Source organism: Psittacula echo (assembly GCF_963264785.1).
Source record: "Psittacula echo genome assembly, chromosome: 6".
NCBI classification, from domain to species: Eukaryota; Metazoa; Chordata; class Aves; order Psittaciformes; family Psittacidae; genus Psittacula; species Psittacula echo.
This window is the reverse complement of record NC_137743.1, coordinates 19,354,423-19,381,305: the sequence shown is the minus strand read 5'-3', so window position 1 is coordinate 19,381,305 and position 26,883 is coordinate 19,354,423. Positions and strand designations below refer to the sequence as shown.

The window sequence follows — 26,883 nt, the reverse complement described above, 5'->3', positions numbered from 1 at the left end:
TTTTTTTTGGGGGGGTCATATGTTTGCTAACGTGCTTTTACACCTTTCTTCTTCACTTGTCTGCAGCTTCAGGTTCCATCCAAATTTACTATACATAGTGCCATTTACATATATTAGATATTATTTCTTTGATCTCTTTGTCACCCCTAAAATCAACTTTATCAAGCCAGTTCTGCCTATATTTTTTTTTAAGCTAAGTGTTCAGTGAGTTGTTTATATCCATAGGTGCTTCAGTACCCATGTACATTTTAACATGTAGCCCTATAACTACCACTGCTGTTGCTAGCAACTGGCCATAAGCTTTACACTGAGTCTGCATGGCCTCAGGACCAAGGCTGGCAGGCCTGCTCTGTATGAACATGTCCTGACCTTACTGCAGCTTTGTTTTGCTTGGCACAATTGTGACAGCACTTTCTGGAATTGATTGTATCTAATTTGTTTTACTATCTTTGCACAGTACAACTGCAGTTTTGCCTAGTGAGCAGCAACAAACAGTTGCTCTAGGTGGGATGAGATATTTAGTACTCTCACACAGTGACATAACACAGAGAAATACAGGTCTGGTACAACAGCAGATACCTAGCAATGTGGAGACACAGGATGGAGTGCAGGCAGGGGCAATAAGACATTGTGTGACTGTTATGTGGATGACACAATACCAATAAAAAGAAAGCCTAGATCATGGTGCAGAACTGTGCAAAAATGCATCAGCAGAGGCAGGAGGGAGAAATGACTCTTCCCTAGCCTATGCATCAAGTCAGCCTATACTAGCCTGAAGCATTCTCCTTATCATAGATGCCTCTGCATTTGAACAAAGTAAAAGCTGGAAGCTATTAGGAACTGTTACCACATTCTCCACAACACAGAGTAATGCATGGCATGGAGCCAGGCTAAAAAAAGCAGTGTAGTGAGAAGTTTCGATTCCCCAGCAAGTGGCTCTTCTGCTTCTGCAGATTCGGATAGAAGCTGAAGTTTCGCTTTCTCATAGGTCACGTGGGGGCTGGAACATATAAAAGGAAAGGCATAACAACTGCATTGGCTTTGAAGCTGCCTTAAGACAAGTGAGCAGAGCAGGATAACCATGAGGTAAGCCACCAGCTCAGTCTCTGAAAGATGCTTTTATGCTATGCCATGGGAAAATAAAGCTTATTATTTACATAAATTAAGCAGTGAGGGACTTTTTTGGGGATCCAAACAGCAGAAAGTATTTTACACAGTATTTACTGGAAGATTCAAAATAAAATAGGGATGCTACTGAATATTGTATTGAGTATTGTTATTGCTTCTCTGACAAGGAACAGTGTCTATGAGCAGAACTTGCAGTCTGAAAATCTGTGTGCATGCAGTTCAGGGATGAAATCCAGGCAACAGCCATGGCTGGTGCTCAGCCAAATGGGTGACTAGCACCAATGCATTTGAGAATTTGCTTTGATCTCTACTACTATGAGGACCAGCAAACAGGGCAGTGCAGGTCCTGGGCTGCAACTTTGAGCATTAGAGCGGAGGTGACATTTTCTGAAGACTGCCACACATGCACGAGAGAGGCACACACACTCTCACATAAGGCAAAGCCAAGATGTTTATGACAGCTTTGAAAACTACATTTACTAGTGACATATTGAACTAAGCTAAACTGTATTTAATCTGTATCACAAATCTGTTTCTGTGACATTCATGAATATTCATTTTCCACCATGCAGCCGCTCACTCAGTCCCCCCACTCCCAGAGGGCTGGGGAGGAGAATCAAAAGAATGTAAACCCCATGGGTTGAGATAAGAACAGTCCAGTAACTAAAGTATAATACAAAACTACTATTAATAATAATAATAATAATGATAAGGGAAATAACAAGGGGAGAGAATATAAAACTAAAAAGGGAAGGGGGGAAAAAAACACAATAAGCACAAGTGATGCAGCCTGACCCAAGCAGCAGTCTGGGTCTTCCAGGTGACTCCTTCCGGTCTGTATACTGGGCATGACATGCTGTGGTATTGAATGCTTCTTTGGCTAGTTTGGGTCAGGTGTCTTGTCTCTGCTTCCTCCCGGCTTCTTATGCCCCTCCTCACTGGCAGAACATGAGAGACTGAAAAGTCCTTGATGAGAGTAAGCATTACTTAGCAAAAACTAAAACATTGGTGTGTTATCAGCATTGTTCTCAGGCTAAAGTTGAAAACACAGCATTGCACCAGCCACTAAGAAAAGTAACTGTTAGAGCTGAACCCAGGTCAGGGGTGTTGGCTGGGACCTGCCAATCACTGCTCAAGGATGGGCTGGGCATCGATCAGTGGGGGTGAGCAGTTTCATTGTGCATCACAATGAAATACACACCCTAATGTTTCTTAGGTTTTATTCCTCTCTCTCTTTATTTCCTATTATTATTATGATAATATTTTACTTTATTTCAATTATTAAACTCTTCTTATCTAAACCCACAGGTTTTTACCTTTTTTTTTTCCCCCTGATTCTCCTCCCCATTCCATCAGGGTGGGGTGGGGAGAGAGTGACTAGTTGTGTGGTACCTAGTCATTAGCTGGGCTTAAACCACAACACCTAGTCAGGGACACAAGCCCTCACCCAGCCTTCCCAGGGAATCCTCACCTCCATGGGCTAGGGGAACACCAAGCACTAGGGGTCCACTAGTGTGCCTAGGGATATGTGACACATTACAGGATGCAGGGAAAGGTATTTGGGGATTGCACAGGACTTGTTAGGGGACCAAGGGCAGAGAAACAAGAGATCTGAGTGATCTGTTGCAAAATCACAAAGAGAGACCAGTTGTATCTAAATAGGGTCTGGTCATCATGCCTGCCTGTGTGTGTCTAGAGGTGAGCACCTGCATGGAAAGAGGATCCCTGATCAGCTACTGGATATCCAAAGGCAGTTTCTGGAGATCTATAGGGCAAGTGAGTGTGTGGTCTGTACCAGCAAGTGGAATGGGCTGGCTCCCTTGAGGGCCTGTACATTCAAATGCCAGGAACTGGGGAGACTGGTGAGATCTGGGAGCCAGCTACTGGATACATCAGTATAACCCTACATAAAAATGGTGCTATGATCTAACAAACAAGGATTTACAAAGGCAAGAAATTAAAAATTAAACTTATAATCCAAACCATAAAAAATACAGGCACATGGGAAAGGAAATGTATCACTTTCTCTATATTTTGAGGGAAGTTTTTTACTTGAATATCATTTCTGGGTAGGCCTCAGAAGTTGTTACCACCACAGGAAATACATTCCTATGGCCCAGAGGCGTGCTAGCTTTACCATAGATACTAGCTCTCTTCCAATATCCAGACCACCAGCTCTGTTGCTGTGTAAGAGGTGCCCTCATACACTGCAAGGAGAGTTACTAAAATAACTATTCAGATCTTTAGACCCCCAGATTCCCACAGCTTTTGCTTGTTTGAAGTATTGTCGACTAGTGGCACCAGCTGTGGTATGGCCTACATTATGTCTGGTTTAAAGCCAAGAGCAGCAAAAACTAAATGGGGTATAAGTAAGTTTTTCTTTGATTTCTTCTAGTACCATTACCAAGAATTCCTTGAAGAGCTCCTTGATGCAGCTCCAGTGTCATTTTACATGGACTTTGCTGAAAGAAGATATGGATCTAGATAACCTAGAGGAAACAATAGGTGATCAGATCAAGTTTTTTGCAAATTCCAACATAAAAAATTATAATCTACTGTCCTATGTATGCCATCTAAAGAATTCAAACGAGGAAGCCCTGAAATATCTCCAACAAGCTGAAGAAGAAGTTAAGGAAAACTACCCAGATGAAATCGCCAGGAGAAGTCTTGTTACCTGGGGGAACTATGCCTGGATCTATTACTACATGGGAAGATACAAAGAAGCTCAAACTTATGTAAGCAAAGTGGAAAACAGCTGCAAAAAGCTTTCAAGTACTGCTCCAGGGAAGATTCAGCTTCCAGACATCTATGCTGAACAAGGGTGGGCATTTTTAAAGTTTGGGAGAAAATACTACGAGAGAGCAAAGGAGTGTTTTGAAAGTGCTCTGAAGAATGAACCCAATAACCCAGAATTTAATGCTGGCTATGCAATAGTAATGTATCGTTTGGAAGATTTTTCTCTGAGAGAACATGAAGATGTAAGCCCGTCGATTCAGGCCCTGAAGCATGCAGTAGAACTGAATCCAAAGAATACTTTTATTATGGCCTTACTTGCATTAAAACTTCAGGACTTGAATCAAGTTGATGAAGGGGAGAGGTACATTGAAGCAGCAATGCAGAAAACACCTGATTTTCCTTATGTCCTGCGATATGCTGCTAAATTTTATAGAAGGAAAAGAGAAGTGAACAAGGCACTGGAAATTTTGAAGAAGGCCCTTGTGGTGACACCAAAATCAGCCTTTTTGCATCACCAACTAGGAGTCTGCTACAAAGAAAAGCTGTTTCAATTGAAAAAGACTACAAGATATCCACCTCAACAGCAAGTGGAAGAACTCATCCGACTTTCCATTTTTCATTTTAAAACAGCGACTGACCAAAACACAAAATGTTTTGCTGCCTATATTGGCCTAGCAAACATGTATGCACAAGGAAAGAGGTATGAAGAAGCAGAAGAGACATTTCAGAAAGCATTTCAGATAAATATTCTATCCTATGCTGATAAACAAGAATTTTATTACCATTATGGCAAATTTCAGCTTTTTCACATGAAATCGGAATCTGAAGCCATTAGAAATTACACAGAAGGGCTGAAAATTGAAAAAGATTCCCATGGAAGACAAAATTGCATAAATGCCCTGAAGCAATTGCTGGAAAAGAGAATTCAGGAAGGTCTGGGAAATCCAACAGATTTTGGTACACTTGGATTCATTCACAATCTAAACAATGAGAAACATAAAGCAATTGAGTACTATCAGAAAGCCATTGCATTGTATCCCAACAATGAAGAATATGTGAGTGCATTATGTAAGCTACAACTTTCCATCACAAGCTAAAGCTGCACAAATCCTTCATAAAAAAAAAACCTAAATCCCAAACCCAAGGACATTTCAACAGACTCTCAAAATCTTTTTTAAGGTTGAAGTTATAAGCGGATGACACATCTGGTAGCATCACTTTCTAGTGATAATGTAGAAACTGCAGATGATGATTGTTCATTTGTTTGTTTATTCACCAACAGAGCATGCTTGGAAAGATGAAATAATAGCTAGGCTGTCTTAGTCTTCAATGATAAAACACCACCTTTCTACCAGTGTAAGTGATATCTGTAGAACGTAGAGCTTCGAAGATGGAAATCAGATCTTACCTTCAACTGAGAAAAAGATGAGGAGAAAAAATAAAAGTATTATAGTATTTCATCTGTTCACTTGAAAGGTATGCTTATACACAAGTGGAATTTGTGATGCTTTTTCAAATATTTAAAAGATATCTTTTTTAGTGTTATTTAGAAGAAACATTTGCTGAAGACTTCTTTAGTTTACTAACTTGCATGTTGTTTAGCTATGAAAAATAACCACTATTTGACTAGTTTACCACCAAGCTTACAAAACGTGTATTATTGTTCTGAACTATTAAAGAGCATTGCATCTATCGGCTGTTGCTTCTGGTATCTCTCTGCTGACCGGTCCTCATGTTAGTAGATAAAAGAAAGGGAAATGGCCATTTTAAAAAATAACAAGGATGAAGTTTTGGCAGGATATGAAAGAGTCAGGACATAGCCCCATTTATTTTCCCAAACTCTCAGCAAAGCTGATTTCAGAGGTGTTGCACCAAAGAATTAAGCTGTGCACAAAACTGCATCCATCTAGTTTACTCTAAACCACACTCTCTGGAACTGCTACAGCAAACATCTGGAGAGGAAGGAAAGGCAGTCTTTGAGATGCCAAAGAGATGGTTAGCTGCAGTCATGCTAGTGAAACAAGCCAGGGACAGAAAACAGACACAAGAAATGTACTGAAATGGACATGGAGGGCAGCATGCAGCTAGAGCAAAAGGTTGCATGAACACTTAAGAACAGGGCAGTAGAACACAAAGGGCATATGGGAAAAGGGGTGGGTGCCCACAGAGTCTATATGAGTGGAAGAAAGGGCTGAAAGGACAGGGAGAATGGGTAGAGGAGGCGGTTGTCTTCAGATGCCCAACTAAAAGTCAGTATTCTTTGTAATAGGCCAGCCTAATTCCACAGTATTGTACCTTGGTATGATAGATCATAGTGCTCAGAGAAAACTAACACTGTGCTTCCAAAACACTTCTGAGCCCTAGCCAGTAGCATAGAATGAAGCAGAATGGTTCATTCAGAAACAGAGCCCATCAGGAAGAATGCACACTTTTATTTCCAGCCATCCTGGAGCATTCCTGTCCCTGCAACACCAGTCCCATGTACAGTCAGGATGACAGGCCTGAAGAAGTGTAAAATATGATGCCAAATCATGAAACACCAGGAAGCCTCTCCCCTCTCAGCTCAAAGGATCTTTCATAACGCAAGCAAAAGTGATCAGGAGCTTAACAGTGTACATAATCCAACCACGTCTTCTTCCTAAGAAAGGGAGAAAAAACATCCCAGTTTCCCAGCCGCCTGCCACCTTCTTTCTTATAAACAAGGGTGGCCCTACCTAGGGAAAGAGCAGGGATGCAGGAGGGAAGGAAGGACTGTGAGCAAGACTGACACACCACTCCTGAAAGCTGGTAGGAACAACAGTAGGGGTGATGCCAGGAGCTAGCAACTACCTGTGGTGGTGTTCTCAGAGTTTCTAGGGCAAAAGAGTAGAAGGTAGGTGATCTCACTGCCTTTCTCAGTCTTGAGGCTTCTAGCCTCAGCATTGTTGCCATCCAAACCCTCCTGAGGGCATGGACAGTAGTAGGGAAGAATTTGAGGAAAAAGTGGTGGTGCAGGTTCCCAAAGCCATGGTAGCAAATCCATGCTCCCCTCCATATCCCACTATCAGGGCCTCTTCCTGTCTTTCTCCTGGAAAATGAACCTTGCAGAAATAAGGAAGAGTACTTTGAGAAAAATGTGTGCCTGCCTGTTTATGAAGAGTCAGAGTGGCTCAGTCTTCTCCACAGCAAAGAAATTTATTGTGGGGTGTAGTAATGCAAGGAATCTATTTATTGTGCCTGACCTGCTTTGGGCTTTGGAGGATTGTGCTGGACCACAGTACTGCCTGTGGATGCGCTGGTCAAACACTGCTTTCTAGTTCTTGCCTAGTGTCTTGTAAATGAGGAGAAATATTATTTCCCACAGGGTGGTGCTGCTGCGTTGTCTGGTGCAACCAACACAGGGAAAGGCTGAGATTGAGCCTCAGCAAGTGGACAAAACAAAACACACATTTTGCAGTGTCCAAGTCCAGTGGGCAACACCCAGAACCACACAGAAGCTGAACATCTCTAATTCACACCCAAGTATGAATACATGACTGGAGCCTATGCTAGCAGTGGAGGGAAAACAAGAGTGAAGATAACCTTTCAGGAGGCATTCACTTACGATTCAAAGGCACTTTCTAAATTACATTGAAAATGCTACTGGAATACACCAGAATAGTCACTTAGAAGAAGACCTTATTTATTGAGAGAATTACAGCTAAGGACCTCCTTATGATGACCATGAAGTCTTGTTACAGCTTAACTTACACAAGCTCTTCCTTCTCACATAAATTTGTAACACTTCAGAAAGCAAATGAGGAAATGAGTTTGTGGCAATATAAAATATATTCCCCATATAGTAGCACAGACAACTTTTGTTTTTCAGAAGATAAAGTATCATCCAAGCTGGCAGAAAGGTTCCAGGCTCAAAGTTTTGGGTTTTCTTTTCTTTTTTTCCCCTGAAAACAGGGCTATTTTATTTCAACAGAAGGGACTTAATTTTTCCAATGCTGTTTTCACACAATGTGTAATTTATTAAATGTTCCAAAGCTGATTTGATAAAAGTTACCATTAGAACATAAGCAAATTCAAAGGAATGCTGATTTCCACCTTTCAAACCTCATGGAATGGAAACAGATGGGATAACTTCAGCAATTGTAAGCAGTTTCATTTATGTGGAATTCCCATTCATTGTACAGAATAGAGTATTATTCCAGGCAGGATTCATCTGAGGTAGGATCCTTCTGTTTCTGTCTCAGGCAAATGTTACCCCAGCCAAGTCTGACCATGGTTTCCCTGGAAGGCAGACAGGGTCAGTTGTGCAGTGCTCCATCCAAGCTCATATCTGTCAGTGTTCAGTAGGGCTGGTGGGCACATGCAGTGTTAGCCTTGCAAATTGTTCACAGCTAGCCCAGGTATCTCTGCTTACTGCTGCACAGTGCCATGCCAGGAAACATCCTCCTTGAGGACAGCTTGACAGTTTGCATTGTGTGAACAAGGGGGTAGAAGTTTGGTATGGGGCTTCACAAACCTCGACTGTATTCCTATTTCTTCCACTCTCAGTTTATGCTTCCTTCCTTCTGCTTCTTACTGGGGAGATTCATATCTGATATTTTACAGTGTGTTTTATGCACATTCTGGTAGGTAAGTTTTTAGCCATTGGCTGAAGTCAAAGCAGATACAGTGTTAGAAAACAAATAATTCTACCATTTTCTACAAAAGCTCTGTGCATAAAACCAATTGAATGTTTTCTGCTGAATTAGATATTTAAAACAAGAAATACTGCTGTAAATACATAAATGGAAAAAAGCCTGGGAAAAGAATACCTTGAAATAAAAAAACCCCTACTTTAAAAATGCTAATACTGTATTACACAGTGTTGTTTACTAGGATAAAAATGCATATACTATTATTCCAACAGGTTTTTACAATATGCATTTCTGGTGTGAACAACTGCTGATGTGTTACAATGTGGTAAACAAAGTAATTAAATTTTTGTGAAGTAAACGACAATGGCAATTTACAACTTGTGGAAAATTGCTCATCTTCTGTGTAGACCACACTCTTCCCAACATTTTTATATTAAAATTTTGCATTAAGATCTAAACCAACATCTTCATCACTTCTAATTGATAAACCCACTTTGTCTTTTTCCAAATGTGCATAGTTTTCCTAACTCATTAAGAAACACTCATGGATAATTTTTCTCCTTTTTTTATGAACATATGTTAAAACCAAGCTTAGGGCTCAGGACTTAATTGCCAGGCAGAGCTGAAAAAGATTATGTCATTAGTTTTAAGCAGTCTTTGAACTCTCATCCATCTCTTAATTCTGTGGTCTGTGCATGTAGATCATGCTACTGGCTGTGACCACACTTCTAAAGCAGGGCAGCAGGAAATACTTCATTTGAGCACAGACAACTGAAGACAGACAATTTTAATATGTTATATTTGAAATATGCATGAATAATAAAACTACTTGCCACACATACTATTCATAAATATATATATAAAAATACATTATACTCCTATGGCTATACTCTTGATCTAGATCAAATTGGTGAACATTAGTCTATGTTATTTTCCCTTATGTGGCACAAAGTAGAATAGGACATGATAAGCAACCATTGAATACACTGCAGACAATTACAAAACTACTACTTCAGCACCGGTAAAAATTATTTGGACTCTGATCAATTTGCTAATCAGCAGAATGCAGTTGTATATAGCATCAAAGCACAGAAATGATTCATATTGCAAAATGTGAAGTTCCTCCATTGCTGTCAACATTTTCACTCTGGAAACATAGAAACATCCCATTACATATGAGATCATCAGTAATTTACCCGATAAACTACATTCAGTCTGTAGCTCCTGTGAAGCAGCCAGCTATAGTATATTCCCCACACAAGTAGAAGGAAACTTGTGCAAATCACAGCTGTGGTGTTCTGGTCACCCAGGACAAGTGCCCTGATCAGCTCTTCAGACGGCACAAACAAATAATTTGCTCTAACTGAGGCTACAGCTTCTGGGCCTGAAAAGAGATAGACTTGCCACTGCAATATGCAGAAACAACTTTGCTAACATCCTCTTTACTAATGGTCTCTGGAGTGGGCAGTCACAGTCATCTGCTTGCACAGACTCATCAACAGCTGCTGATTTTATAGGAGGAAGATGCTCTCTGTTTGGGAAAACAATAGAAACTAGAGGAAACTCTCCCCTAGTCTCCTGAGCTGCCTTTGGGCTTCTTCCACTCATGCAGGTAAAGCAGGTTTGTCTATCATCAAGCCCAGTCCCCTGGCACAAATTTACTGCTGTTCAGACAGCAGAGTGGCCATGGCATCTCTTTCACTCTCCCAGAAAAGGATCAACTGGAGGATCATACCTGGAATGTCAATGTGTAGAAATTCAACCTTTAAAGATATCCAAAAAAAAAGAAAAACAAACCAGCAACCACCTCAAAATTTTGCTGTAGGGGGCTTGGGAAAGTCGGTCTAAAACTGTTTCTGAAATGAAATTGCAATATATGTACAAGATTTAGGCACACCATAAAAATTAAAGCTGCTCCAGAGACACTTTCAGCATAAATCACAGATTCCTGCCAGATTTAAAAAAAACCCAAAACAGGAACAAACAAAAAATAAGCCAAAACCAAACCACCTCAAACTAAAACAAATGGCTTTGGCATCTGACACAGTTATTTGAGAAGAGTTTAATGCAGAATGATACATGAGGAAGGTTTTTTGGTGTTTTTTTGTGTGAGTAGTCCATTGAAACATAATAGACCAGAACACCAAAAATTTTATTTCATTAATACTATTTTTTAGATACTTCAAATTTTATTGTTCAGTTTCGTGACCAATTATAGGGGTTTTTTTATTATAGCCAATTTTCATCTTCTAGATTACCTGTGAAGTAGCCATATTGCATTTCAAACAAATCTGTGAACATTTGTATCTACAATTCTATTTTCAGCCTAGCTTTCCTCTATTACTGCATTTACTTGATATTACTAATACTGTATGTAGACTTTAGCTAACTAAAACATGACAGAAAAATCTAATTGAGAGATGCCTTGTTTCACAGGAGTAGTATCTTGAGCAGTGTAACACTATAGAGCCACCTCTGTCTCAGTCACGGCTGTGCAGTACTGAATCTTGATGCACTTGTCATCTGTTGCTGTAGCTGTTTGTCTCCACAGCCAAAAATTCAACATCTTTTTGGTCTAATTCTGCTGTGACAGAATAAGCTATTGCTCCATTAGTCCAGATGTGCTGTTTCGTGCCCGTGTCATTGGTGAGTGACAGCAAAGGAGTTCTTTTGATTTTCTTTGCTAGATTTGCAAAGCACAATAACATCGAACTAAATATCATAGAAAATCCACACAAGAGGAAAGATGCCGTATAGCTGCCAGTTGTGTCTACAAGCCAGCCTGTAGGAAAAAAAAAGTGGGTTTTTAAAGGTCCACCAGAATTCTGATAATTTACAAATCCTGTGATCAACAGTGGTTTTATAAACTTCTGGAATTAGCACATATACATACAGTCAAACAATACAGGTTTACATCACCATCACTATACTTTTACCTCCTGGAGCAGGGAGAGATTTGTCCTTACCTGCAGGAGACAGGTAAGATTTTTATGGGCTTTTGTTTGGAGGTCCAATCCATGAACAAAAGGCCCAGAAGTCTTCACCACAACAGTCAATAGACATCTTTCAAATGGATGGATTTAGATGGCAGTCTGAAGTCATGCTTAGAGAGCCCTGGGATTAAATATTGTGTGCATGACGTTCTCATACAGAAACATCTAATGACATATGACCAAGACTCATGTATCACTTAAAATAATTCCACTTTCCAATGAGTTCTGCTATGGCTAATTAAATTAAAAGATTCAAAAGTAGTGATTAACCAGGAATTGATGTGAACAGCAGACAAAATCCAGAAGACACATATATACATGGCTGTTTGAAAAAGATCTCTGACCTTCCACAATATTTAAAACTCTCAGCTCTCATCCTTACTTCACTGTGATGGAACTGATGGGGAAAATGATGGTTAGATATTACAGTGATGAGCTTGTGACCAAAGAGTACTGAAGCTGACTCACCTACCTGTTCAAAACAGTTTGGAGATGAAAAGATCAAGTCCTCTGCACCAAAAAAACCACCTTGGAATGAAATTCTCTTTGCTTACATTTTCAAAATCATGTAATTTCACAGTGAAATTTTGTCCCTTCTACTTGTACAATTTCTGGACTATGTGTAGTGGTGATGTAACAGCTCTTAGAAGTCCCATTCCATACTGTTTTGCTTCTTAAATTTAAACTCACTCTATATGTAGAAATCATCCCATCAAGACAGGGCTCGAGAGTGATCTAAAAATCTTATGAAGGTCTAGGCATATTATTTCTCTGCCCAGAGGCTACCTCCACATTTAGTGTGCATTTGCTGTTCTTCCTCTCCTTTTACGTCACACTGACAGGCAAATCTGAAGTAGTGATAAGATTATAGGAAAGTCATTTGTGTACTGACCTGCAACAGGCGGGCTCACTAGATATGGTATGGCATGCAGAAAATACACGACACCCAGTGCTGATGATAAAGAAGAAGTTCCCACTACATCTGCTGTTATGACGGGGATCAGTGTTACATAGGCTCCATCAAAGTAACCAAAGGTAAATGAGAAAGGCACAAGCAAGGGGAAGTTTCGGAGAACTGGTAGGAAAAGACAACAGAGGCCATCCATTCCCACAGCAAAGAGGTAGCAAAAGTGACGATGCTTCTTCAGACACCTGCAAATTTCAAAACAGAAAAGAAAAAGATTATCACTGGGCACAGCATCTGTTTCTATGCCTTGGCATGCAGCACTTCAGTCTCTCTCAAAGTTAAGTCCATTTTCTTGCACAGTCTTCAAGATAAAAAGCTCACACCAATGAGCCCAGGTGGGGAAAGCTGCACGCCTACAGCTGCAGAAACATCTGGTAAGCTGCAGCCCATGCTGTCTGCAGTGGGTTTTGGGCTACTCTTAGCGAGGGGAACCACTCTGCAGCCAGAATTTCACAGTCTCTGAAGTTTCAGTGTTCAAAGCAGTATTCCATTGGGCTTTACATCTCAGCTCAGCAAGGTGCTCCCGGTATTTTGTAAAAATATTACAGTGTAGGTCTCTTAGATGTCATCCTTCGCATCAGCTCTTCAACACTGGTGTTAGTGTAAGATAAGTGAGATGACAATTCCTTTCTCCCTGCCTCACAAAACCAATAATTGATTTTCCCACAAACTGAATAACCAAAAAGAATGTGTCCTTTAGAATAAAAGTCCTTCTTAATTTAGCCAGTCTCTACTGATCTTACATATGCTGCACACAGTCGTCTGAAGTGAGCTGAGTTAACAAAGCATAGTGAGCTCTTACATACTGGAAAATGTATAACAGTTCTATGTCAGTTCTTCTGAGTATCTGCCCGACAGTGGTGGGCCAGACCTTTGACCCTTTCCCATTACTTTTGTGTCTCTCCAGAAGCACACAAGAGTTGTAAAGACAGAGGAAGTAGAGTGAGATCCTCTAGGAAATAAGGACAGACGATCATGCTCATCATACCTCAGAGGCCGGAGTTACATTTCCACTATCAAATGCAAAAGAATTAAACAAACTTGGAAGAGGCAGAAACATTAAATAGTGGGCATTTTTGAAAGCTAGACTGTGTGCTGGGGGTTTTGGGGGGGTTGTGGTGTTTTTTTTTTTTTTTTGCTTTTTGTTCATCTTTTTGTGGGGAGAGGAGTTTTTCTCTTATTTATTTATTGTTGTAGGTTAGGGGGTTTTTCAAGTTACACATGCTACAGAAAAATCCATAATGTTAACTTTTTATATCTATTATACCTCACTTGCATCAGCCTCCCACCAGCTAAAGCTTACACTTGCTTAGCCAAAAGGTGTTACCTTCTGTCTGTTAGCCATCCAAAGGTGATATTTCCAATGATGTCTATGACACCGAGTATGGACATGAGGAAGGCAGCCCGGTGGTGACTCACTCCAATGCTCAAAGCATAAGGCACTAGGTAGACAAAAAGAGGGCTACAGCCATATGCCATAAATAAAACTGACACTGCTAGCACCATGAAGCCTGGCATCAGCAAAAAGTTATATTCCTTCCATGAACAGTAGCATAAACATTCATGAGACCACGCTTTGATTAAGGGTGAACAAATGGACATTTGCTTTAAGTCCCGTTTCTGTGCTTTGGGAACATAATCCTGTTCAAGAAACTCAGGAACAGTTTTACGGTCTTCCTTAAGAGCAATGGGCCGCATCAAGGCACCACAGACACAGAGGTTTAAAACAAAACCTCCCAGGATGAGTAAAGCTCCACGCCAGGAAAACTGCTCAATTAAGAGCTGGACCACAGGGGCCAGGATGAAGGTACCGATTCCGCTTCCTGACATGGCTATTCCATACGCCAGCGCTTTTCTTTTGTTGAAATATTTGCCCACCATTGCAATGGCTGGAGAATAACAGAGTGCAAACCCAAGACCTAGAAGAGAAAGCACAGTGCAGATAGCTTAATACTAAGCATGACATATGGAACGCATTAGCTTAAACCACACAAACTACTTTCATTAGCACAAAAAAACAGGAAGCTTTTTCTGATCCTCTATTTTGCAGCCCAGTCATAGTGTGAAGAGAAACCAGGATGACTCCTTTCTTCCATGTCAGTCACTGATTTGACAAACCTAATGGATTATCATTAATCCACTATAACAAGACTCAGAAAGAAGTGATGGGATTCACTTAATAACAAGAATAAGGACAATCAATAAACCTCAGAGAGATGGTGTGTCATCCTCTCCTGGCTGCAAGATGAGGCATTGCCTCAGGGTCTGTGCAGATGCTGGCACTGGATATAGTGTCCTGATGAGGTACCACTTTGTTTTTCAGCCTGTTGCAACCCTGAACATTAATTTTCAGGTCTCTGAAACCAAGTACAAAGAGTCTGTCTCTGTTACTAATGTTCTACAATAAACCTTTTTTAGTCAGCTAAACAAACTCCATGCAGCAGCTGCTTGGAGTCCTGGCCATTTTAAATCCCTGCCTACAAATAAAGAGCGGGGGGGGGGGGGGGGGGAAGCCTCAGAAAATAAAGCCATGTCCAGTTTAGTAAACAAATGAGATCCATCTCTGGGACTGCGAAAAAGATTGTGGTCTTTGCTGCAGAACCAGAGAGCAGATTTTAATCATCAGATGCTTGCCTTATCACTAAAACATGTATTTCTGAATGAGCTGCAGAAATGAGATCCTGACTAGGGTTTTGTAGCACATCCTGCACTAAGGGCAAAACAGTCCCCACTGCTTTTGGCAGAACTGGCCAATACAGGAGATAATCACCCAGTGCTGTAACCAGCTTGCCACGTCCTCCTCAAAGGCCACACTGTATGGGGCGAACACTAAGCCTGCCCAGACAGGATAAGTGGATTAGAAGGACTATGGGCAATGGGTGCCAGCTCTGTCACCCCTCAAGAGGCAAGGGGAGGAGCAGGGCAGAGAACTGGGGTTGGACCTGTGTGGACAGCAGAGCCAGAGGAGCAGCCCTGAGCTGGACATCATTACTCGAGAACTGTAAAAGTCAAACTATTTGCTGTACACACTGCTTATTTTTTTGTGAGTTGGTGGGGGAAATATGCCCAAAAAAGTCAATAATAATAAACGTCCTGTGAAAAGTAGAAATGCAAAGCTTGGGGCAGGAAACATTTTTGTGCCTCTTAGAAGAACCTCTGCTTACTTATTGACACTCCGTATCTCACCTCTGCTTCACTCTTCACAGTTTCAAGTCCTGAAGCTTTTACGGATTTAGACAGTCACCAGTTACGGTCCCACCCCCTCTCTGGGCTGGGGCACCACCTCCAGCCTTTACCAAGAGCTCACCTCTCCATTAATCAATCCCCACAAACTGGAAGTTCACTGCTTGTAGAATTGGCTCTTTACAACTTCATGTACAAAGTGTAACTGCTTTTCCACTTCAGTATTCACTGTGGTTCTCATGAAGTAAGCCTTGATGGCATTAGCGTGGTATGTGGCACAGTCCCTCGAGTTACAAGGAGCTTTTTTATTTGTTATTAACACATTTGTCAAAGATTAACACAGTAATACAGGAGTGACATGCACTACTATAAGGATTTTTATTTTTTTTAACAAATAAGCTGTGGCAGCATGTGAACTGCAGTAATTCCAACAACTCGTTACCAAACAGCAGGGGACCAAGTACAAGGGCTTATATCACCGTGGCTACCAGGTCAGTATTAATGAAGAAGGAATGTCAGTGTGACCATGGGCACCTCTCAAGATCCTCTGTGTGCAACAAACACAGGGAGACAAGGCAAAAATATTTGTTATCACCATACCTGAACACAAGTGGAAGAGCTGCTACAGCAACACTACCAGCCAGCACCTTGTTTGCTTTTCAACTGGAATATGATGTAGACAAAAATAAAGTGCACAGCTGAGGAACCACGTATTCACCCAGTGCACCTTTGCTTGATTATTCTTGTGTTTAGATTAATTTTTTTTAATATGCAAATATTTTTGGACAGTCTAGGACTCCTGCTACAATAAATTCCTCTCAGATCACAGGGGAAAAAAAAGAGGAAAACTTTTTGTGTATCACCTGCAACAGCAGTCCTTCCTGACCTCCCATCATTTCAGAACTTCACCCATAGTCCTCTCTCTAACAAAAGAGTTGCTTTTTCAGGGTGCTGCATTTGGGCTGTGTGAGACTCACTGAGTGCTGAAGCTCTTGCAGGTTCTCTTTTTACAACGAAGGGAACAACTCTGAGTATTTCCATTCAACAGTGTGGTAGCAATATGACATGGGGAAGAGATCACCCCTCTTGAAAGGAAGGACCATTATTTTCAACATTCTTGTGCTGTTTTCCTGGCAAGAACAAAGGGGCTGAATGCCTCCTACCTGTAAGGACTCCTAATGATAAGTAGAGATGTTCCAAGCTGGTGGCAAATGAACTCAAAATTAGTCCAGTAGATGCAAGCAGCCCTCCTAACATGATGCCAACTTGGCAGGATACATGATTACTGATCAAACTCCCAAGCGGGGCTTCAAAGGAACAAATACAGATGGTAGTTAATGGCAGGTCCTCACCCACAGTTCATTGCAACGGTCATCACCAAAAAGGAAGCAGTAGGCAGGCAGCAGAAAACAATGATCACATACACAGAGTGATCTTCCAACACCCCCCTAGCACAATGCTGTGAGCACCAAAATCTTCTAAAAATCATCTTCCTGAAAGTCAGGATAAAACTGAAATTTACAGTAGCTTTCACAGCAGCCATTTGTGTACATCAAAGTCATTATGGGACACAACTAATCCACAGTTCTGGGGGCCAAGAGAGGCCACAGCGACAGCTCACACTCTGCATTACTCCGTGCTTACAACACTGAGACTGTCCCCTGCCTGGAATTTGCACTTCAGCTCTCATTAACTTCAGGTGTCCTTACTTGCTCCTCCCTGGCCTTGTGGGCTCTGCACCAGACCCAAACAAGAGAGGTCTCACACATTTTGGATCATCTCCAAGGCTTCTACCTGTCTTTTGCACTTCTTCAATGTTGATGGCTCCCAGATCACCATGCCCGTACCATGGGGTATCATCACTGGCCCTCTCCCTCTCTCCTACCTGTAATGCCAGGGTGAGGCATTTATTTCTCTAACTAAAGATATAACCTGGCTGACACAGGAGAGTTGCTATGTCTCATTTCAGCTGTGTCCTTGTGCCTTTGTAGCAATTCTCATGGATTAACCCTCTTACACAGGATGAGAAATTGGGTATAACTATTGTGTTGATACGTGTCATTTTTAGTAACACTGAATTTTCTTTTAAGGGAAAAGACTGCTTGTAAACATACAAGTTTGCTAAAAAGAGGAAGACTGTGACTTGATCTGAAGGCAAGATGTATATCCTGTACTAAGTCTCAAGTATGGTTCCAATCAGAAGGTAAGAGAAACAACTGCTCAGTTAGTAGATCTCGAACATGACTTGTCCCACTAGACCTCAACAAAAGTACATTTCTGAAAACTTAGATCATTTGGCAAAACAAAGTTCTACTTCTTTTCTGTAGCATTTTTCTGCAGCATTTTCCTGCAATATGAAGACACTCCCTTCCTGCAAAGCTATGCTGGAGGAAGCAGCTTGGATATACCAGACCCCAGAGAGCCCACAGTATCTATGTCTCCCAGCTGACTCCACCAACTTGTGAACATGCTAAAACCAGATGGAGCTGAAGAAAAAGCAGCCATACTAGTCTTAAAAGTGTAATACACACCACAGAGCATCGTAGCACAGTCTACAATGGAGTGGATCCAAGCTGTTCTGGCATAGTCTTGCCCAAAGTATGTCTGGAACTCCACAAAAAAAATGGAGATGCACCTGGGAAAGAAAACATGAACTTGTTGAACATAGGATATTTGCCTCACAGAAAACACCAGTCTCACTCTTCAGGTGTAAAGAGTACCCACTAGAAGGTCCTCTCCAGCTCCCAGGAAAATCAAAACTATGGTTTGTCTAAATCTCAAAGAGATGGAGACATTTTTAAACAGTTTCTAAGGGATATTGTAAATGAAGGGCTACAGTGAAGGGCTACCTTAATGCATAAGAGGCAAGACGTGAGTTGATGTGTGCAAGCTGAATAATTCCAACAGTACTCTGTGTAAGGCACCTAGACTAGGGTGATTCAACTTGAGAAGAATTCTTACTTTGCACTGGCAACAACTGAGTCACAAATTGCTGTCCAATTATTACCCCAATCCAGTGAGATTAGACAATAAGGCCAAATTACAACCTAATTCAGACAGATAACTACTCCAGAGAGATTCTGAACATTATAATACCACGTTTCTTACTGTGGTATCTGATGTTAGATTTTTTTATGACTCGTATTATTTTTTTAATTAAAATGAGATTGAAGTTGCAATTATCACCAGCAATTTGCAGCCCACATCATGATGTTGTTTCCCTTGTACACAAAGCCCCAGCTCCCCACTGTTTCACTGACCTGGTTGCTTGCTAGTGGTGGCATTCACATCTGCACCAACTGGCAGGGCAGGGCCAGCATAGTAGGCCTATAGAGCCAACATCCCTATAGCTATGTGTTCATGGATGCACAAGTGCAAAGTAAAAGCAACTCCTCATGAACAGAGAATCAAAACACAGCTGGAGCCCACGGACCTTCCAACAGTTTATTAATGCTTCCAGGAGAGATTACTTTGCTTTGCCTAATGAGTCTTACTTTCTACCTGTCTCTGCAGGGGAACAGATTAAAAAGCTGTATAGTTTTATTCTGGTTTCTGGGTCAGCAAGAGATCCCTTTTCCCCCGGCAATGAATGGCCACTCTCTTCAGCCTTTTTCTTTCACATTCTTCATTCTTGTAGATATTCTAGACATGTGCCAGCCATTAGATGACTTCTTGGATGTAAAACATTTCACACATGAAAAAGGAATTAAATCTGCTAGGAAATCTCTAGTGTTATTATGGTATTAGTACCTTTGCATACATAAACTAACACTGTGAACGTTTCCATTTTCCTTTTATGCTGTTGACTCCGAGACCCCAGACCTTAGATCCCTAAACATGGCAGCTTTATTTTAAGAGGAATTTAAAATGTAGGCAGAAAACACTGTATTTACATTATACTGACTGTCCAACAAGACACTGTCTCAGTGTTTCTCACTTACCAGGGTGCTTCTCTCTCTGCTCAATATAGCTTAAATGTCCATGTTCACACACACCAGGCTTCTCTGTCTCCAGCCGACATCAAAGTCACTGTGGAAGCCATCTCACCCCAGATGTATACATTCTGTTTATGCAGGGCAGCAGTCTATTCCTGTTCTTTCTATTTTTAAGAAGTATTTTCGAGAAAATGTTTTCCTGCATATTTCAGATACCAGAGGGGTACAGAAAGGGGCCCCCTCTCTAGGGCATGGACCTTCTCAGGCAGGACAGTAGCTGAAATGCTTGCAGTAGAAGTGGGTATTTACAGGCTTCTCGGACTCAGGAGCCAAGGAAATACACTGAGACTAGTAAAAATGAGCATGGCTTTGGGGTCAGAGGGATGCAGCGGACTCAAAGAGACCCTACATGATTTCTCCCTCCCTGACCAAACCACCAGAGCCTGAAATAACGCTGCCTGCCCCAGGCTTTGATTCTGTAAGAAGTCAAGGAGATGGTGCTGAGCAGCTGTCAGAGGAGATGAGACTAAAACCAGAAGGCTCATAATCTCTCAGCCTCCCCCACAACCTTGGGGATTTCAGGAAGCTTTTGAAAACGTAGCAAGAGAGAGGTTTGTACCTAGCCAGAATAACATTAACCCCTGCAGCTGTGGGACATCAGGAGAGATCCCAAATCCTCCTCCTAAACAAAAACCACCAAAAATAAATGAAAAAAAAAGAAAAAAGGAAAAAAGAAAAATGCAATGCTACAAACAGATCAGAAAGACAAGAAGCAGCCCCTTTACCTCGTCACAGCCCTGGTACAGATAGTGACAAGGAAGCAGCCGGCAACGATCATCCATCCCCAGCCTCCATCGGGGGGGCCGGCGTGCTGGGCTGACCGCGGCGAGGCCATGGCACAGGATGGGGTGATTCCTCCCTCCTCCCTGCCTTAGTGGCAGGGACTGATTAGGGCCTGCACGCCGAGCACAGGCCCTGGCTGTCCGGCATATGGATTACTGGCCATCTGATGAGAGAAAACAAAGAGCGCATCAGGGTAACCTGCACAGCTGGGCTAGGACATACTGCTTTAGTGCATAAAGGTGAGGGCTTTCTTTCAAACGAAGCTTACAAAATTTGTTGGAAGCAAAAGTGCTGTTAGAATTTGGTCCTCTGTCCGGTATCATTTATTTCAGGGTAATTTGCCCAGCAGTTACATCCTAATAAATGGCAAAGAGAACCTTTCACAACCTCACAACAAAATGTGTGCTTGTCAAAGCTTTTGAGCAGTGATTTAAGGTAACCAGGGTTGAAACAATGTCCTTGAAAAATATCAGCGAATAAAAATATCCACGAAAGATGGCAAAACTATATTATACTGCTGTCCAGTTACAGAAGCTAAAAAAAGCTACCATTAACTATCTGTTCCAGGTCTTTACGTATTCCTCAAGTATCATTTATTTTTGCCTCTGTGCTAGTCAACACATTTTACTTTAGGCCAAAAATGCTGTATACTCTTTGGAAATAAAATTTACTGTTCTATTTTCTCTCTTATTTTAATAGGCTTTGCTATGATTTATATGTAAGTAAATATTTGTATAAAGCTCTCTAATAAATCAGAGCCCAAAGCAATGCCCACGACAAGCATTAGAACATGTACTAATGCTGTCTTTATTATTCTTTTTCCACCCTTGTCATAAACCTCTGTTTCACTGTAAGTTGAATTGCATCATAAAGCCTTCCAAAGTCTGTGTTATTCTCTGTGTTCATATGGAGTCTAGCACAATAAGGATCTTCGCTGCAGCATGAAGTGTTATTACAATATAACCTGCACTAATGAACTAGAACAGAGCTCAGGTATGATAAAAATCTCTACCTGTGGCTCTTTGGAGAGATACACAGTGCACTGCTCTGCCTGATAATGTAAATGCTTCACTCTCTGTATAAAGGATAGGTCACATCTTAAATGGGACAGCTGATACAGCTCCAGTTTATATTGAGTAGCAATGGTCAAAGCAGCTCATAAAGATCAAACATGAATTCACAGCTGGGATTACAAGAGGTTTTGTAAGCAGTCACCAAATCTGGCGCAGCAGCTCCTTAAGTGAGTTTAAAGGGTCCCAGCTGGATGCAGTTGTTACAAGTCCATTCCTATAGCTGATTGGAAAAACCACACAAAGCAAATGAGGTCCAAATGAGTTTATAATTTCAAACCTCATCTTTGAAGTACTCAATTGCTAGGATGTACATACATAAAAGATCAATGAAAGCTCTAGAATGGAGACCAGGACAGTTTGCCTTTTCTGACACAACTTTCTAATACACAGCAAAAAATGCCTCTGCAGCTGAGAGAGCTTTCTGAGCAGCCTCTGTAGGTACTCACATGACCCTGAAGACATCCCTGGCCTCTTCACAAGCCTTGTGATGTTTTGCTTGAAGCGTAAAGTCCATTTTCTGACCTTACCCATTTGCTTCAGGACAGATACACAGCAGTGCCAGTGTATACCCAAACCCTCTTTGTCTCCCTTCTGTGGTCTGAAACAAACTCCCTGACACAAACACAGACAAACTGAGGTAAAAAGGAACAACAGCCTGGCTGATGCAGTAAAAGAAGAAAGCACATGTTGTGTAGGCAAGCATAACAAAATCTGTGAGGGAGGCTGAAAATGTTTGCATTCAAGTTAGTTAGAAGGTGACAGGAACGTGATACAGAAGATACATCCATGAACTTGCCATTTGACATGCACATTCTGTATTTTCATTCCAGCATGTGCTGCTAATTTGTGAGCAGACCATGTATCTCATGTATTGATGTCACCCAGGCAACTAATAATTTTGTGGGGTTTATGTTACATTTTGAGTCAGCTGACATGAACTAATGACTTAATTTTTATTTTTAAGTAATAGGATCAATTATATCTCCCTTTCTGCATAGCTTCAAGCAACAACTGTCTTATTAGATATGTGCAAATATTGGATCAACAAGTTATCTGATGGTTAAGGCAGCGATCACATGATTCTTCATGTTGGATCAGTGAGTGTCCACATTATCAAGCAATACAATTTGATACAAACCACCACCACATCCCTGTCTACTTACATGGAAAATAAAATTCAATACTTTTTTGGGTGTCTGCGTTTGACCTAGCCACAAAAAAGCTGATATCCAGTCTAGCATGGAGCCAGAGAGGCTCAAATAGGTTAAATCCTGATTTGGCAATCAAGTCTTGCATTATATTATCCTGCCAAATTCACTTGAACAAGTAGAGCAAGTACCAGTGCTTTGCATCATGTGGCCACTACATTTTGCATCTAACACTAAGGACCTCAGAAGTGGATTTATTGTATTATTGCAAGTTAAATATGTTATATTCAAATGCCTGAATGATTGAATAGCCCATAAGAATCCAGCACAGCCACATGAATTTACAGGACCCTGAAAAAGTACAAATTACTTTGCTGAAGGTTTCCTAGCAATCACAAATAAAGCAGTTAGTTAGGTGGAGTTTGCATAAGCAGATGATATATAAGAGGGATCCTGAGCAATTCAGACATATATCTGCAGCACATTTGTGTAGTCTTGGCAAGGCAGGGTTTCTTATTTTAGATCTGAGCAGTACCTTTCGCTGCCCCTTCTGGAGGGATGAAGAATTCATTTTAAATTCTGATTATTAAGGTTGGAGGAGGAAGTTCCAAGAATGCCAGAAGGAATAACAATAACCCTTCCATAAGCAGAAAGGTACACAAAATTTTTCAGAGGAGTCAACAACCTCCACATACAGAGCCCTAACTAATTTTAATGCAGAAACAGCAATAGCTGGGTGCCATGACCTCAGCGTAGATCTCTGGCCCCGCTTTGAGGCAAGCTTCAGATTGGCCCTGAGGGCCTAGTTCACATTTAACTGTACGTTAACGTACTTGGGAAATATTTGATGACATACCAGGCTAAGCAAACATAGATTAGGTATTTGGTTACATGATTACTTGCTGTTATTTTCTCAGAACCCTGCCTGCCAACATACACATGAACAGGAGATGTTTAATGAGGCTACAAGCAACTGAAAAAAACCATATTATAAGAAATGTCCAACCAACACAGAAATAGGCCACTCAGCCTCTCCTTAGCAGGACCAGTACAAACCTCATCTTGACTTCACACTCACTTCAAGGAGTACTGTGCCTGTCATAGTCACTGAAGTGATAGGCAAGTTAAATAATTACCTTTCTTGTTGCTGCACGTATCTAATAAACACTTATTACATCAATCTGGCAATTTTATTCTGAGGTTAGAAAACTTGATTTACTTAAACCCTGGTGCTGTTTTCTAATTAAGCGTATAATGGATAGCTCAGATTGTAGACTCTGCAAATGAAGTCAAAGAGACAGAAAGCGCATACTTTGAGCAACTGTGACCTCCCCTTCCCAACGCTACCTTGGCTTACTCTCACGCTGTATCTTTTTCTTAACCTTTCTGGTGCAGGATAAGCCTCTAACTGCGTATCTGTTCCACTTTTAGCACTGTATGGTCTGATGCCCACTGGCAGCACTAGTGGTTATTATAACACACCTCAGATGTGCACATAAGTTCCTGCTGCTTGAGATGACTAAAGGAAAGCAAGGCTAAAAGAAAAGCTCATAAAAGAGCTCTTACACTTTGCAACCTCTGCTAGATAATTTTAACTCAAGCATTAAGTAAATGTGCTTTGCCACGAGTTTAAAGAAGATGTAAGTGGGCTGAAGGTGGCAACAAATTCTGCTGATCCCCAAGAAAGCCTTAGTTACCCAACATGCCCTGACAGCTCACTAAAGAGTGACTCTGTTCCCCAAGTTAATACATTAGGTTTAATCTAGTAGGATAAATAACCTGTCAGTTAGGTTATCTAAAGAAAAAACAGCATCTCCCTTACTCAGTCTGTTCAGCCAGCAGAAAGGAGTGGGTGAGGTTACTAAAAAGGCACTACTATAACCTTGCACCACATCACGAGGTCCTTTTTGCTGGGGAAAGGAGCACAGAAATCCATGGCAGCCTAGCAACTGGTCAGCACAGCGACAAGAGCCACTGACCTTTTAGAACATGGCATGCAGCCAGCAAAGCACTCCATGCCCCCTCCACCTGCCCCTCCTTCTACTGTAAAGATTTTCTTCTTTAAACAAATTGATTTAATAATGATATCATAACAGTGTGAAGATGTAAAACATCTGTGTGACGAAGGACAGAGGAACAGCAGGGACAGTCATGCTGGCCTGCCTGGAAGGTTGCTTTTGTCCTCCCTTGTTCAGCTGCTTCATTTGCAGCATTGATGTATCTGGGCAGCTCAAGATATGCCACCTCACCTGCCAAACCGTTTGGATGCTCAATTTGTAGAAGGATATGGCTTCAGATAGAAGGTGAGACATTTGAACAGGTTGCCCAGAGAAGTTGTGGATACCCCGTTCCTGACAGTGTTTAAGGCAGGGTTGGATGAGGCTCTGAGCAACCTGATCTAGTGAAAGGTGTCCCTGCCCATGGCAAGGGGATCGGAACTGGATGATCTTTAAGGTTCCTTCCAATCCAAACTATTCTATGATTCCATGATAGAACCACCAGCACAAGGTCACGTTTGTACCACAGCTGCCTCATGGCAGGAGCACTCATCCCTCAGACCATACTGTGAGTTTCACTCTGCTGCTTTCTGCTTCTTTGTACTATCCTGGCTACACAAAATTAAAATGCCTTTGTAATTTCTGTCAGAACTACGAGGAAGTATTTTATGCAGTTTATCCCAAAGAAGTTGGCCTAAATATGTATACCAGCATAAATAAGCACAGAATCCAGTACTTACTTTTTACTTGTTTGATAATACAGAGATGCACGAGAAAAGAATGGCGAGCCTTGCCGACAATTTTCTTTCAGTGCAAGATACATACATAAACATAAACTGTACGTACCATTTGCTACCTTCACAGAGGTGTTGGGTTGGGAGAGGCCTGAGAAATCTGTGACAGTCTCTATGTCCAAAATATCAGAACACACTCCCAAGAATGGGTTCATCCTCACCATCTATCAACTGGCACTTTTTCAGCCTTCTTTTGCTTCTCCCTGCTTCCACCACATCAATTGCATACCATCTAGGTACTGCGGTGAGCATTCTGGCAAGACAGCTAAACTCCAAGCTGTTCTTAAATACACAGAAACTAGACTCTCTAATTCTGTACAGCTCTTGTGGTTCAAAGGCTATTTCTAATCTATTTTCTTCAATGCAGAGCTGTCTCATTCTGCGAACTGTGTTAGCTATTTAACTGAAAATGGACAGCTTGGTTTGATTTCAGCAGAAGCTATTTATCAAGAATTGTATCATCATGACTTTAACTTGCTTAAAAACAACCCAAGAGATCCTTTCCAATCCTTTGTTCCTAAATAAAAACAACTCTACTGAGCATCTTAAAGCTGCTACTGTATACTCTCAGCTCTCTTCTCCGCTTAAAGATGTCTCTGTCTAGCCTCTAGATAAAACCAAAGCTTTTCTAAAAAGACTGGCAGATGGGTCCACACAAATTTCCCTTGTGCAAACCAATAATCTTGAGGATTATGTGTACCTATATAAGAAGGGTACACATTCAGCTTCTCAAACATCTACAAATTCAGTAGCTCTCCAGCCCTATTACAAATGGTTAGCAACAAGAACCACTTCCGTGGAAGTCCGTTTAGGAAATTGTACCAGAACCAAAGTAAAAAACAATTTAAAATCCCAAACAAACAACCCCCCCCTTGGCTTTCAATTGCTGTCACAGCACTAACACAGGAATCACATTACAACAGATTGCAATAACTTTTTCCATTTTTTAATCTATAATATACCTGCATAAATCTGGATGGCTTACTCAGCAAATCATTAACCTCTTTTATACTTTTAAGGAGGGGCTTAACCTATGATACCAAACAAAAGAAACATTAATGACCTATTTGTATTTTTGCAGTATTTTGGGGCTTCTAATCAAAGAGTGGATGTCACAGTGCTAGGCATCATATAAATATCTAATAAAACTTGCCTGTCAGCCAAAACATATCAAGATAGGGAAGATGAATCATATAAGAACCCATCTTATTGACTTTCATCGCTATGCTGAGCAGAAAATGTTCATTTGCTTCAGTTTATGTGTATGAGGGAAGGACATGGCTGCCGAAGAGAATGGACTGAACAGAGCACAGACGTGGAGAAGCAGCATGGAAACCAAGGGATCTTAAACAGCTAGTAGAGAAGAGAACTGCCAGAGAGGGGCACAGGTGAGTGGGGTGGTGCAAAAGAGGGGCAGGAGTTGAGGAAACTCCTTTTAATTCAAGAGAGAAAATACTCAGAGAAGACACATGAAAA

At 41.2% G+C, this 26,883-nt stretch overlaps 2 protein-coding genes across 2 annotated transcripts; one reads left to right on the top strand and one right to left on the bottom strand.

Annotated features, from left to right (window-relative positions):
* The first annotated feature begins 1,051 nt into the window (after positions 1-1,051).
* LOC308222588 (interferon-induced protein with tetratricopeptide repeats 5-like) lies at positions 1,052-5,135 on the top strand. The gene is made up of 2 exons (XM_080620851.1): positions 1,052-1,086; positions 3,524-5,135. The coding sequence occupies exons 1-2, from the start codon at positions 1,082-1,084 to the stop codon at positions 4,959-4,961; spliced, it is 1,443 nt and encodes a 480-aa protein (XP_080476977.1). The 5' UTR covers positions 1,052-1,081; the 3' UTR covers positions 4,962-5,135.
* Positions 5,136-10,993: 5,858 nt separating this feature from the next.
* SLC16A12 (solute carrier family 16 member 12) lies at positions 10,994-20,862 on the bottom strand (the record flags this gene model as incomplete). The annotated part of the gene is made up of 6 exons (XM_080621522.1): positions 20,338-20,862; positions 18,149-18,252; positions 16,781-16,924; positions 13,762-14,353; positions 12,360-12,619; positions 10,994-11,256 (listed from the first exon to the last, which is right to left on the bottom strand). The coding sequence occupies exons 1-6, from the start codon at positions 20,445-20,447 to the stop codon at positions 10,994-10,996; spliced, it is 1,473 nt and encodes a 490-aa protein (XP_080477648.1). The 5' UTR covers positions 20,448-20,862.
* Between the last annotated feature and the right edge of the window lie 6,021 nt (positions 20,863-26,883).